The sequence below is a fragment of the Elephas maximus genome, chromosome 1 (assembly GCF_024166365.1).
Source record: "Elephas maximus indicus isolate mEleMax1 chromosome 1, mEleMax1 primary haplotype, whole genome shotgun sequence".
Taxonomy (NCBI): Eukaryota; Metazoa; Chordata; class Mammalia; order Proboscidea; family Elephantidae; genus Elephas; species Elephas maximus.
This window is the reverse complement of record NC_064819.1, coordinates 12,370,038-12,385,163: the sequence shown is the minus strand read 5'-3', so window position 1 is coordinate 12,385,163 and position 15,126 is coordinate 12,370,038. Positions and strand designations below refer to the sequence as shown.

Here is a 15,126-nt window from a genome sequence, read left to right as displayed (position 1 = left end):
CAGTGGAAGAAATGGTGACTTATACAATACATGGATTAAGACTGTATTTATCAATACCTATTTATTGATACCATCAGGGAGACGGGAAATTTGGATTCTTATTTCTTAAACTAAAATTCCGGATAGCTCAAAGACATAAATGTAAAAATTAAACCACAAACATACTAGAAGGCTTGTACAACTGCCAGATATACAGTCATAGATTTGAAAAGATGATTCAACCATCCTAGCAGGAGACAGTGGCACAGCAGGGTCAAGAAAACACTATTTTAAAGAACACATTCTAAGGAATATGCTATACGACACGTCAAGGTAAACAGAGTTCCATTCTTAGACAAAGGTAGATGAACAAAGCTTTATGTTTGGATCATGTTAACTTATCCTCTACAGATCTCTTTTCCCTTAGTCATACATCAATGCAATGTTTTTATTAAGGTCTCTGCTAAAAAGCTGCCACATGGAGGAACTTCTGCCTATATTGTAAAATTATTGTTGATGACACTGTATAGTTCAATGGTCACTAGGACAGGTTCCATATGATGATTCCCTTTAGAATTCAGTAGATTCTTTGGAAACTGTCTCTTAAAAAAAAAAAATAATACAAAATATGCTACTTGTGTCTTCATTTTTGTCTTGGTGGCTAGGAAGCTCAGAGCTAAATTTAATGTTTTAATAATTAGCAAATTTTCTTCCTCTTCCCCTTCAACATTTGATCTTCTGTTTCTGAATTTTACTGTATACATACATATAATGATATCATGATTCAAATCCATTTTGGAAGCAGACATGATATAATAATAAAATTAAATTAAAGATCTCTTACAGCAACAAGGGCTCTGAGCTTATGTTTTCCTTGCTGTTTGTGAAGTGGCCACGGAAACATCAGGGAACCAATACTATACTAGGCCTTAAAGGCGGCAAGTGGTATACGAGACGTATGTGTAAATTATGAAAGAAAAATGCAGAAGCAAATATACTTTGGTGACCAGGGTCTCACTGCCGCTATAATCCACATAACACCAGCACCCAAACTTCAGCTAGGAAAGAAATGGAGATTGAAGTTTTCTTACTTTCAGAAGGACTGTATCTCCCTAGAAATACCTTCCCTAGAAATGAGCAGCAATTCAGAACTGGCCTGCTGCTCCTCTGCTTACTACATCTCCTCACTTCCCTGTTGGTCTGGTGACACCTCAGACATCTACAGTTTGGCGATACATAAAGAACTTTGGCAGGAAGATGTTGTGAAGAATTGAATAAGAATCATCACAACTGCCAAAAAGAAGAAAACTCCAGTTAAACACATTTCAACAGTTCCTTCTTCTCCTCTCACATGCAGTCTGGAACTTACATAATACCCTAAATCATGAGATATATCCTCCCCCAGAAAAACACGTAATAACAAAGAATACTGTGCTTGTAAAAAAAAGTTTAGAGTTAGTTCCATTGTTAAAGTGAAGATTTTCATTTACTATTTCTTTATAATCTTTTATAAAGGGACATCATATATACTTGGATTTTACCTCTTTCAATATCATCCATTGGAGATACTGGGGACATCTTGTCTTTGGGTGGAGAATGTTTTACAAAATTGGGAGTCCTAGTTGAATTCCACATGTGTTGCTGCTGTTGCTCTATACGAGACTGAATTTTACTACTTCCCTCAACTCTGCAATTAAGGATATCAAAGGTCAAAAAAAGCAGGACAGCAATGTACCAACAATCTCATCTTAAAAAAATTACCAAAGTTGACCAGTTATTCTTTTCCCTAGAGCTCTTTAAAATGATGTTAAAGAATCAAAATAGTAATTTAATTCATTATTTGACAAATATTTATGAAGCCACTTGCTGTGTGTATGACATACATGTAGGGTCCACTGAGGGATACAAATATGAACAAAAACAAAACCACTGCTCAAACTGGAGACACAGGACATACACAAATGACTAAAATAAAAGAGGTACAAAGTGTTTCCTAAATTCTAAAGTTACCATTTCTGTTCAAATTAAATCACTTCCACATTTGAAATTCATAGCTTTAAGATATGTTACTAAAGGAGATTCACACACTTTTCTTTCAAGACCTTTAAGAAAAGAGTATAGGTGGTTAATTATACATAATTTTTAATTGTGCTTGACCCTGCCTCTCCCATTTCTAGTCACTAATTCCTGTCCCGGTGGCACGGTGGTTAAGCACTGGGCTGCTAACCAAAAGGTCTGCCATTCAAACCCACGAGCCAATTGGTGAGAGAAAGATTTGGCAGTCTGTTTCTGTAAAGCTTATAGCCTCAGAAACCCTATGGGGCAGTCCCACTCTGTACTATAGGACTGCTATGAGTCGGGACTGGCTCGAGAAAGAGGAAACGGGTAATTCCTGTCAATTTTTCCTTTGCGAAGTATTTAGAACCTCATTTTTCTCTTCATTCCCTCTTTCAAAAATTACAGTTACCTACGTTTTTCTGTTTCCAACATTGTTTCATCATTCCCAGTTTCTTTGCTGAACTAATGTTTCAAAATAAAGCTGTATGTATGCTAAACTCTGGTTAAAAAACTTAAATATGTAACCACCATCATCAAGACAATGTCTTAATTTCCTGTTGTTGTCAGTTGCCATCAAGTTGGTTCCATCTCATGGTTGCTCCACAGGGTTTTCAAGGCTGTGACTTTTCAGAAGCAAATTGCCAGGCCTGTCTTCTTCGGTGCCTCTGGGTGGATTTGAATTATGAATTCTTTGGCTAGTAGTAACTTCAATCTACCTTTACTATCTTACCCCTAACCCACCATCAATATCACCTCCCACTTCTCAGCACTATACACAGGTATAGAGATAAATCTCTGCTCTGTTCAAACTGGTTTTATTCATTGGCCCTTAGTAAGTCAGATATATTCCTGTCTTCAAATCTTGCTTATATGCTCATATTCTCTCTGACCAACTAAATCAGTTTTTTCCAAACATTCCTACTAGTAAGAATCACCTGGGTGGAGAAGGTTTATTAAAAAAAAAAAAAAGTTTCCCAGGTTCCTCACCTGATCTGAGGTTAGATTTAGGAACTCATATTTTTTATAAGCACCCAAGGTAATTCTTATGTGCAGGTATGTTTGACTAAACAAACAAACAGACAAATAAACAAAAGGAGATCTGAATCTTAACCTTCCCTCAAGGTACATCAATAAGGTCTCCCCGAATTCTCCAATAAAATGTGACTCCTCTCCCCCCTTATACCCACAGCAATTTTTGTCTACACTGTTTGAATAGGTTTTAGAGCAAGTACCCTTACATTACAGGGCTATTAATGTCCCTCCTATTTCCAGAAACCCTACAGAAAGGATTTGAGATGACCATATTTTCTTATTGGCCTTTTCAGTGGTATGGTCTGTTAATACAATTAAAATGCAGACTTTTTGAGGCTAGTATTTGTATAGTAAACTTTCCTTTTTCTAATGCCTTACATATTTTAGGTGGTCAATAAATATTTCCTAATGAAGATAAAATTATTTTGAAGAATATATAATGGTTCCTTTCAATCCAATTCTAGGGTATTATCTACAACAGAATAAAAGGAATGCCTGTTGTTGTTAGGTGCCATAGAGTCAGTTCCGACTCATAGTGACCCTATGTACAACAGAACAAAACACTGCCTGGTCCTGCCCCATCCCCACAATCTTTGCTGTGTTTGAGCCCACTGTTGCAGCCACCGAGTCAATCCATCTCGGTGAAGGTCTTCCTAAAGGTATGCCTAACATGTATAGAAAACATTTAGAAGCGTAACAAACTTTCATATATCATAGAGAGGACTGGTAAAAACTTTTGGCTAAGGAATCTCACCAAACTTAAACTTGCAAAGTATAAACCTTTTTGTACAGAGATAATCCTTAGTAAAATAAGTGACTTAATCCAATAACCTTTTTCCCTGACATTTCCTTAGCAATTTATGAGTTGACAAAATAAATCATTTCATTAAACCACATACCTTGTTTTTTTTACAGTGATGTTGCTGCTGAGTTTTTCTAGTCGACACTCTCCAGTATCATGGTTAATAATCAAAATGCATTCTTTCAAGTAAGGTTTCTTTGAACCTTTGAAAACAGTTACTGGTGGAGTTGAACCCTGTTTAAAAAGTTAATTACCATTACTTGAAATTTTCCACAGAAAGTCAGCCTTTAAGATCTTCTAGTCCTGTGTTTCTTAACCCATGTTATACTTTGTCTCCTAAATTTACTTCCTTAAAACTCCTAAATTCACTACCTTAAAACCAACGGCTGTAGTAAAAAAGACAGAGATAAAGAGAGGTTGAGATGTCAAAGCTGCTACAGTTGAGGAAAGGGAATAGATAAGACACTTGCCTTGAGTTAGTAAAAATTTGTTTCACTGAACTATTATGGATAAGTGGGATATAATTCTAACAACCAATATATTTCACAAATAAAGGAGCAGGAGCCCAGAATCATACTCCCTACCGCCCCTCTTCCTTATTGCTTCATGGGCTTAGGGTGAAAATCTGGTACTTTCTTAAAGTGGTGCCTCCCCTGTGTGTAGATTAAAGAAAATAAATGTTATGCTGAATCCACTGATTAATTTTAGCATCATCTAAAGTGGGACAACCAGATCATATGTGTTTCACGATGTGATATAAAAGAAAGCACACTGAACCATTCATTCATAAATTATTCTTTTCTTTAAAAACAAAACATAAAGATTCTGACTCTCACCAAGCCTTTAGATATAACTACCAGTTTATAGAAAATACAGGGAACAGAGGAACAAGCTAATTAATACTAGAACAAATTAATTTGAAATCTAGAATATGAGTATATTCTCTAGGACAAATGACCTGGTTTCTCCAAAAAAAAAAAATGGTATAAAAATGGGAAAATATTTTTATAGAATAAAAGAGATTTAAGGAACATAATATACAAATGCAATGTAGAAATCTTATTTGGATCCTGGTTAGGAAAAAAAAAAAAAACAAACCTGTAAAAAGACATTTTTGAAGACCATCATGAAAATGTGAATATGGACCAGACATTACCAACTATTCTGTTAGGTGTGATGACAGCATGGTAAACCAAAATCAAACCATTGCCGTCAAGTTGATTTCGACTCATAATGATCCTATAAACAAAAAACAATCCTACAGGACAGAGTAAAACTGCCCCATATGGTTTCCAAGGCTGTAACCCTTTATGGAAAGCAGACTGCCACATCCTTCTCCCGTGGAGTGGCTGATGAGTTCAGACTTCCAACCTTTGAGTTAACAGCTGAGCACTTTAACCACTGTACCACCAGGGCTCCAACAGCACTGTACTGAGGTAAAAATGTCCCTATCATTTAGAGATTCATACTTAAGCATTTATGGGTGAACCAGCATAGTGTCTGGGATTTACTTTAAAACATGGCCAGGAAAAAAGTGGTAGGGGAATAGATTAAAAAAAAGAAAAAAAAAATTAGTGAAATATTGATAATTGCTGAAGCTCAGTGACAGGTACATAGATGGTTAATTATACTAATACATTTTCTGTAATAAAAGGTTAAAGAAACCTAGATCATTACTAATAATCTATGCACTCTCCCCATCTTCTACCGCTTTCTCCAACCCTGAAACAAATTGATGTTTATCATTCCCTTGGTTTATCCCACATATATATTCCTAAACAATATATTGTTTGCTTGTTTTTGAACTTTATAAAAGTATATTAAAAATTTTAAATGCCAATCATAATAATTTTGTCAAATACAATAGTACTACTAGGTCAAGATAGAAGTGGGTGACTAAGGAGTGCCTGGTGGAGTCGAACTGTTGACCTTTTGGTTAGCAGCTGTAGCTCTTAATCACTATGCCATTCTAGTCTTAGGGGAGAGGTAAGTTAAGCATTAGAGATTTCATAAATGACCACTAGGAGGAATATAAGGAGCCCTGGTGGTGTAATGGTTAAGAGCTCAGCGGCTAAACTGAAAGGTTGGTGATTCAAACCCACCCAGCGGTTCCATGCGAGAAAGTCTTGCTCCAGTAAAGATTACAGACTAGAAAACTCCACGGGCAGTTCTATTCTGTCACATGGGGTCACTATCTGCATCAACTCAACAGCACCAAACAACAACAACAACAACAGGAGTATGAAATAGATTTAGTGACTGAGAATGCCATAAGAGCGGTAGGTTGGAGACTTCTGAGAAGTATGAGGGTTGGGGGTGAAATTGAAAGAAAGAACCAGGTTTTTTTTTTTTAACTTCTCCCCTAAGACTAGAATGGCATAGTGGTTAAGAGCTACGGCTGCTAACCAAAAGGTCAACGGTTCAACTCCACCAGGCACTCCTTAGAAACCCTATGGGGCAGTTCTACTCTGTCCTATAGGGTCACTATGAGTCAGAATCAACTCAACAGCAATGGGTTTGGTTTTTTTTAGTTTTTTTAAAACCGAATTAGGAGCCCTGGTGGTGCAGTGGTTAAGTGCTTGGCTGCTAATCAAAAGGTCAGTGGTTCAAACCTACTAGCTGCTCTGCGGGAGAAAGATGTGGGAGTCTGCTTCTATAAAGATTACCATCTCAGAAACCCTAGAGGGCAGTTCTACACTGTCCTATAGGGTTGCTATGAGACGGAATCAACTTTATGGCAACAGGTTAAGACTAAAGTGATTTATAGGAAATCAAGAATGCATAGCACATGGACAAGGACACACACTTCTGGGGTGGCCTTGGAAGGGTGAGATGTGGAGCACTTAGCTGAAGCCCTGTAAGCTGGAGGTCCGGAAGTGTGATCATGACAAAGCAAACCAGGCACATTTGGCTGGCAAGTATATGTTCTAGCTGTCTTGGCTGAAAACAAATTAGTAAGACACCCCAAAACAGCAATCCAAGGACTCTATAGGTGAACAGAGATTTGTGCAGTATATTCTTCCTAAAGACACCTGCATTCTTACTTAGGATGGAATATATCTTAAAACTACAGTACATTATTATATTCTGAGTTCCTGAAGAATAAGGACGGAGTCATTAATTTTTTTTATTGTCACAACATCTAAACAAGTACCAAGCCCTTGACAGACATTCAATGAATGTTGAATATGAACAATTTCTGAGCACCGGCAACAAGTTAAACATGGCTTTCACAATCTTTATACCTGAGTTCTATACTTTTAAAATTAAAACTTTTTCTCATTAAATTGAACACCATTACTAATTTTTAAACTTTAATTTCTGCCCAGTCCCTTATTCCATACCCCAAGGAAGACTATTAAAGTACCAGGCAACTCTTAAGCTTATGAATTATCCTTGCCTCTAAATAACTATTGAATTTTTTTTACACTAAATAACTATTGAATACATCCTATCATCTCCGTGTTCATTCCACTGTTACCACCCAACTTCAGAACCCAATCATCATCTCACCTAGACCACTGTTATCCTTCTCCCTATTCTCCTTCCAGTTTTGTTCCCCACTCTGTTCTGATTATAGTGTTCCCATGCTTAAAAATCTTTATATATTCAGGATAAAAGCCATATTCCATAAACCTGTAGACGGGCTCCTCCATGATCTTCTCATCTCTTTTTCAATATTTTCAATCTGCTATTCCTCACAATCGAACCACATGGAATTACTTGTAGTTGGTTTGTATGACTGACTGAAGATAGTCAACCAAAAGACACACAACAAAATAAAGGTGAGTGCATACCTCATTTGAGAATAAGGGTCAAGAAAGGACTCTAACCCATACAACAAGTGAATGAGAAGAAAACTTCAACATAGGGGAATGAAGATGGAATAACAATGTGCAAAGGAAGGAACCTGGCTATTTATATATACTTACCTTTAGCTAGGTAAAGAATGTGTAATGAACGTGGTATATATGAGAATGTGTAATGTAAGAGCTCAATAAAGATTCTTGACATGAAGATATTCTGCAGCGTGTCCACTATCATGGCAAAGCCTGGGTGTTTGGTAGAGGAGGAAGAGGAGGGAAGTGGGAAGGAGGAGGGCTAGATCTTACTGTTAAGGGACAATAAAAGTATTCTAAAAGCCTCATTTGATGGAGGTGGGCAGGGGAACAGTGGATAAACAGAATTTTCATATAAGAATACAGAATTATATGCCTGACTATGAACACCAGGAAAAGAAAGTAATCAGGAATAGAATGGAAAAGTCCAACAGTGCTCCCAAAATTAACAAGGGGGAAAGAGAGAGGGACAAGTTTGATGAAACTAGTAAAGAAGAAATAAAGAATTAAAATAACTAATAAACATACTATAAGTTGAAAGAAATAAAAAGTCAGTATACCAACTTTGAACTAAATGTGAATAGAAAAAAATTATCCTGGTAAGAATAGAAAAGCTGGAGGAGAGAAAAGTTTTAACTTTGACTGAAATTTAAATTTTAATCATGGTAGAAATTTAAACATTTTAATCACTGAAATTCATTCATCTATTCATTCATTCAATAAATATGTATTAAGCAGTAGGCATAGTACTAGAAGTAGAGGCTGCAGAAGGGAACAAAGAAAGCAGAATTTATGCCCTAACGCAGTTTACATGAGACAGACAACAAACGAGGTAAGATAAATAAACTACATAGTACCTTAGACAGTAATAAGTACTAAGGAGAAAAACATTAAGCTGGATGTGTGTTGGGGGTACAGGTTGCAATTTTACATATAGCGCCCAGGGAAAGAGGCACTAAAGAAGTGATGCTTGAATAAATATCTAAAGGAAGTAGTGGAACTGACCCTGTATATGCAGGGAGAAAGAGAACATTATAGGAAGAAGAAACAGCAAATGTAAAGGCCTGAAGTGATACGATAGGAGGCCAGTGTGGCTGCAGCAGAGTGAGTGAGGAAGACAGTAGTAGTGCATGAGGTCAGAGAAGTAATGGGTGACAGTGGGGCATGCAGGGCCTTGAAGATCATAGTAAGTTGGGTGTTACTGAGTGAGATGGCAGAGAGTTGTGAGCAAAAGAGTGACATGATGTGACTTGCATCTTTATGGAATCATCCTGGCTACTGCATTAAGAATAGACTGGAGGAACCAAAGGCATAAGTGGGGAGATCTGTTGGGATATAACTGCAATAATCTCAGAAAGAAATTGCGGTGGTTTGTACCAAGACACTGGTGAGAAGTGAGCCAAGAGAATCTGCCAATAGAAGCAACGTGGAGTTTGACAGAGAGAGAGAGGGCAAGGGTTTGGGCTTGAGGAATACAGACGCTATTTACTAAGAAGAAACAGACTGCAGGAGTAGGTTTGGGGATAGGGAGCTCAGTTTTAAGAAACTTTTTAGTCATCCAAGTGGAGAATCAGGCAGTTGAGCAGAAGGATCCGGAGTTCAGGAAATCAGGCTGGGCTAGAGATATAAGTTGAGGAATAATCAGCATCTAGATAGTATTGCTATGGACTGAACTCTGTCTCCCAAAAATGTGTGTCAACTTGGCTAGTCCATTATTCCCAGTACTGTGTGACTGTCCACCATCTTGTCATCAGATACAATTTTCCTATGTATTGTAAGCCCTACCTCTACGATGTTAATGAGACAGGATTAGAGGCAGTTATGTTAATGAGACAGGACTCAGTATACAAGATTAGGTTGCATCTTAAAATCAATCTCTTTTGAGGTCTAAAAGAGAGAAAACCCACCTACCATAAAAGAGAGAAGCGAGCAGAAAGACAGGGGCCTCATAACACCAAGAAAGCAGTGCTGGGAGCAGAGCTCATCCTTTGGACCTAGGGTTCCTGTGCGGGGAAGATCCTGGTTCAGGGGAAGAGTGATGACAAGGACCTTTTTCCAAAGCTGACAGAGAGAGAAAGCCATCCCCTGGAGCTGAATTTGGAGTTCCAGCGTAGTGGTTAAGAGCTTGGCTGCTAACCAAAAGGCTGACAGTTTGAACCCACCGGCCACTCCTTGGAAACTCTATGGAGCAGTTCTACGTTGTCCTATAGGGTTGCTATGATTCAGAATTGACTCAATAGCAATGGGCTTTTTTTTTTTTTTTTTTAACCTCCTAGAGTGTAAGAGAATAAATTGCTCTTTTCTAAAGCCATCCACATGTGGCATTTCTGTTACAGCAGCACTAGATAACTAAGACAGAATTTGGTACCGAAAGAGTGGGGTGCTGCTCTAACAGATACCTAAAATGTGGAAGCACTTTTGAAACTGTGAATGGTTAGAGGCTAGGAGAGTTTCAAAGTGCCTAACAGTAAAAACCTAGATTGCCTTAAGGAGACTGTTGGTAGAATTATGGACATCAAAGACAAATCTGGTGGGGACTCAGAAGGAAGAGAGGAGAGCTGTTACATTGGACATAGCGCAGATGGCGAGAAGCAGCAGCAGAGAACAGGCAGCAGCAGAACCAGGAGACCAGGGCAAGACAGCACTGGATCCAACCCACAGAGTAAGAGAGATGAGTGTCTTTGGCAGGAGCCTTCTTGGTGGACTAGGGTGCCTCCAGGCACTTATCAGTGGAGCCAGGCTTGCTGACTCAAGGAGCACGAGAGCTGAGTGCCTTCTGGGCGAAGTTTACTGGTGGGATGGGGTGCCTCCAGGCACTTATCGGTGGAGCTAAAGAGCTTTGGAACACTTGCCCCAGCAGGGTAAATGCGGGCAGTAAGGCCCAAGGGGCCTAGAGGCCAAGGAACCAGGAAGCAGAGTGTCTCAGTCTCAAAGGGCAGAGTAGCCACCCAGATGGACTAGGTGAATGGGGCTGCCCAAAGCCTAGGGAGCAGAGTTGCCATTTCAGTGGGCCTGGAAGGTGGAGCTAAACCCCAGAGCCAAAGGACCTCTACCCAGACTCCTGAGAGTGTGTCCAACACCCAGAGTCTGGAGGGCAGGGCCATTGCTTAAATGGTCTCAGAGAACAGAGGATTATTTTCAAACCTTGAGAGCTAATGGAATGTGTTCTGCTGACTTGCTTGGTGCCTGTTATCCCTTCTTTCCCTCCAATTTCTCCCATGTGTAATGAAAATGTCTAGCTTGTGCCTGTTCCACCATTCACTTTGGAAGCAGGTAACTTATACACTGGATTTCATAGATGAAGAGTAATTTTTGGAATTTGGACTTGGATTTAAGACTTTTGCTATGGTATACGATGGGGTGAATGTGTTTTACATATGGCAAGGACATGAATTTTTGGGGGCCAAAGTATGGAATGTATTGGATTGAATCATGTCCCCACAAAATGTGTGCCAACTTGGCTAGTCCATGATTCCCAGTATTGTGTGATTGCCCACCATTTTGTCATCTGATATGATTTTCCTATGTGTTGTAAATCCTACCTTTACGATGCTAATGAGACAGGGGTAGAGGCAGTTATGCTAAAGAGGCAGGACTCAATCTACAAGATTACCTTGTGTCTTAAATCAATCTCTTTTGAGATATAAAAGGAAGGAATGAGCAGAGAGATGGGGGACCTCATGCCACCAAGAAAGCAGAAGCTGGGAGCAGAGTGCATCCTTTGGACCTGGGGTTCCTGTGTTGATAAGCTCCTAGTTCAGGGGAAGACTGATGACAAGTACCTTCCTCCAGAGCCGACAGAGAGAAAAAGCCTGCCCCTGGGTCTGGCACCCTGAATTCGGACTTCTAGCCTCCTAGACTTAAATAAATTTCTCTTTGTTAAAGCCATCCACTTGCGGTATTTCTGTTATGCAGCACTAGATAACTAAGACAAGTATTTAAACCATATATGAGTTGCCACAGGAGCGAATGTAGACAGAAAGGAAAGGAAGCCTAAGACTGAACCATGAAATCCTCCAAAACTTAAAGGTCAGAAAATCAAGGATATATCAGCAGAAAAGTATGATTTCAGGCAGCATTAACGCCTACATGAGGGTGGTGATGAGGAAATTTGAGTAAGATCAATCAACCTGGCTGTGTGTTTTTCTCTAGCCCCACTCAGCTACACAGGTATAGGGAGCAAACAGGCAAAAAGTGGGATTTAACCAGGGATGTTATTTAGTCAAGAGAGAATGATGAATTGATAGAAGACCAAGGTAGGTGAAATAGTGAATAAATTAATTTCCTATGAAATTATAGCTACAGAGCCCTGGCTGCTAATCAAAAGATCAGCAGTTCGAATCTACCAGTTGCTCTTTAGAAACTCTATGGGGCAGTTCTGCCCTGTCCTACAAGGTCTCTATGAGTCAGAATCGACTCGACAACAATGGGTTTGGTTTTGGTATATACTAAAATATGTATTGTGCATATATAGTTTGAAAAAAGGATACAGGTGAAAAGAAACAAACTTGTTTAAATATGCACATACACACATCAGTATGTCTGTATCAGATAATATAGTTTTACATGCTCACAACACTTTATAAAATTAACATAATTTGACTACAAATAAATTTTAACAAAGTTTTCAAAGTAGAGGTTTTATAAGATACATTCTCTAATCACATGCCAATAAAATTAGAAACAAATGGCATAAACCTAACCAAAAGTTTGAAAAATAAGACTAGCAGTAATTGATGACACTACGTGAAATTAAAAAAAATACAATTAACTTTAGATGTAAAGACCTTCGATTTTCTAAAACGATGTAGCATTCTATAACAAACTGAAAACCAAAATGCCACTTTCATGCCATTTTCCATAGGCCATATTTATAATACCAGATTGTATGTAAGCAATATTACATTTGAAAGAGAACTGTAAAAAGCCATAAGCCATGGAGACAACAAAACCCTCTGTTTTCACTGACACAACATTAAGCTATCTTGCTTCTCAGAGCTAAATCCTCAAGAAATTCATGTCCTCCTTTGTCAAGAAGGGAATCAGAAAAATCAACTTAAAAAACAACTTCTGAAGTCTATATATTTTTTAAAAAATAATTTCTACTAGTGGGCACAGACCTCCTAGTAAACTTAGTAAGTCACTAATGAAACCTGGCCTGAAGGATCAATAATCAGGTGTTCATTTGGTCATCCTATCAGGACTTTAGGGGTTACCCTTTTGTGTTAACCATCCCAGAACACTAGTTTTTTTGTGTGTGTGTGCTTTGGGTGTAAGTTTACGGAGCAAAAAACCCACTGCCATCAAGTTGATTCTGCTCATAGTAACCCTACAGAAAAGAGTAGAATTGCCCCATAAGGTTTGCAAGGCTGTAAATCTTTATGGGAGCAGACTGCCACATCTTTCTTCTGAAGAGGCTGCTGGGTTTGAACTGGCGACCTTTGGCTAGCAGCCGAGCTTTTAACCAGTGTGCCACCAGTGCTCCTTACCTGCCCAGCAGAAAAAAATACTTGCACTTTACAGGTAGTAGTTTGCATAATTCTCTTTCTAGCTGTCTAAAAGAGTTATATAGTTCAAATTTCTTTGCATTTCACATTAGCCCTTCCTTATTTGATTCTTAAATATCTTTCCATATTCCACCATATCTCCACATGCACCCTTCCTGACCTAGCCACAGTGATTTATTATACTTCTTCAAATATAACAGACTTTCTTTTGTTGTTGTATCTTAGACTATGTCTTTTTTTTCTCTACCCAAAATGCTCTTCCCTCTCTCCTTCACCTGGGTAACATCAACTCATCTTCAAGACTCAGTTCAAGCATTACCTCTTTTTGGAAGCATATCCTGAAATCTTCCCCCCTCCCATGTCTATGTTGTCTCTTTTTTTGTGTTCCCATAATATTCTACGTCTATCTTTAATGATAGCTGTTATATTTCTATATTTTAATCAGCTATTTTCTCTCTTCTACCATTAAATGGTAATTCATTTTAGGACACTGATCACGTATAATATACTTCTGTAATCTCAGTAACTACCTAGCACAGGTCTTACCACACACAAGGTACTTGTGTATATGGTTGGTCAGTCTCTCTCTTCTTCATGGACACATACACACATTCACAATAATGAGGCATATTCTTTTTGAACATATCTCTGGTGGGTTTGTGGAGAGAGTACTTATTCTCAAAAGAATTCTTTACTATTTCAGAAATTTACAATTTCCATACTTGAAAATTACCTCCTATAGATGTCATTGGCAAATCTACTGCAAAAAGCCTCTTCAAAGTATGAAATCACCACTTGTCTATTAGTCTGCAGTACTATGGTGGCTTGTATGTTCCTGTGATGCTGGAAGCTATGCCACCATTATTTCAAATACCAGCAGGGTCACCCATGGTGGGCAGGTTTCAGCAGAGCTTACCAACTAAGAGACTAGGAGGAAGGACCTGGCGGTCTGCTTCTGTAAAAATTGCCAGTGAAAACCTTCTGAATAGCAGTGGAACATTGTTTGCTATAGTACCAGTTGGAAGGCAGTCAAAATATGACTGGGGAAGAGCTGCTTCCTCAAAGAAGAGTCAACCTTAATGATGTAGATGGAGTAAAGCTTTCGAGATCTTCATTTGCTGATGTGGCAGGACTCAAAATGAGAAGAAACAGCTGCAAACATCCATTAATAATTGGAACACAGAATTATGAAGTGTGAATCTAGGAAAAGTGGAAGTTGTCAAAAACGAAATGGAATGTATAAAGATCGATATCCTAGGCATTAGTGAGCTGAAATGGACTGGTACTGGCTAATTTAAATCAGACAATCACACGGTCTACTATGCCAAGAATGACAACTTGAAGAGGGATGGCTTTGGCATTCATTGTCAAAAACAACATTTCAAGATCTATCCTGAAGTACAACGCTGTCAGTCATAGGATAATATCCACATGCCTACAAGTAAGACCAGTTAATACAACTATTATTCAAATTTACGCACCAATCGCTAATACCAAACATGAAGAAACTGAAGATTTTACGAACTTCTGCAGTCTGAAATAGATCAAACATGCAATTAAGATGCATTGATAATTATTGATGATTGAAATGCAAAGGCTTGAAACAAAGAGGAAGGATGGGTAGTTGGAAAATATAGCCTTTGTGATAGAAACAACCTTGGAGATTGCACCATAGAATTCTGCAAGACCAGTGATTTATTCATTGCAAATGCCTTTTTTTCAACAACATAAATGGCGAATATACACGTGGACCTCACAGGATGGTATACACAGGAATCAAATCGACTACACCTGTGAAGAGAGACAATGAGGAAGCTTAATATGGTCAGTCAGAACAAGGCCAGGGGCCGACTGCAGAACAGACCATCCGTTGCTCATATGCAAGTTCAAGTTGAAGCTGAAGAAAATC

General features: G+C 38.5%; 1 protein-coding gene across 1 annotated transcript in view; it reads right to left on the bottom strand.

Annotated features, from left to right (window-relative positions):
• Positions 1-15,126, bottom strand: part of EAF2 (ELL associated factor 2) — a 48,159-nt gene that overhangs the window by 19,733 nt on the left and 13,300 nt on the right. The window contains exons 3-4 of the mRNA XM_049877758.1: positions 3,969-4,105; positions 1,521-1,666 (exon numbers count right to left, since the gene is read on the bottom strand). Coding sequence (XP_049733715.1) covers positions 1,521-1,666; positions 3,969-4,105 — 283 coding nt within the window. The remainder of the gene's footprint in view (positions 1-1,520; positions 1,667-3,968; positions 4,106-15,126) is intronic.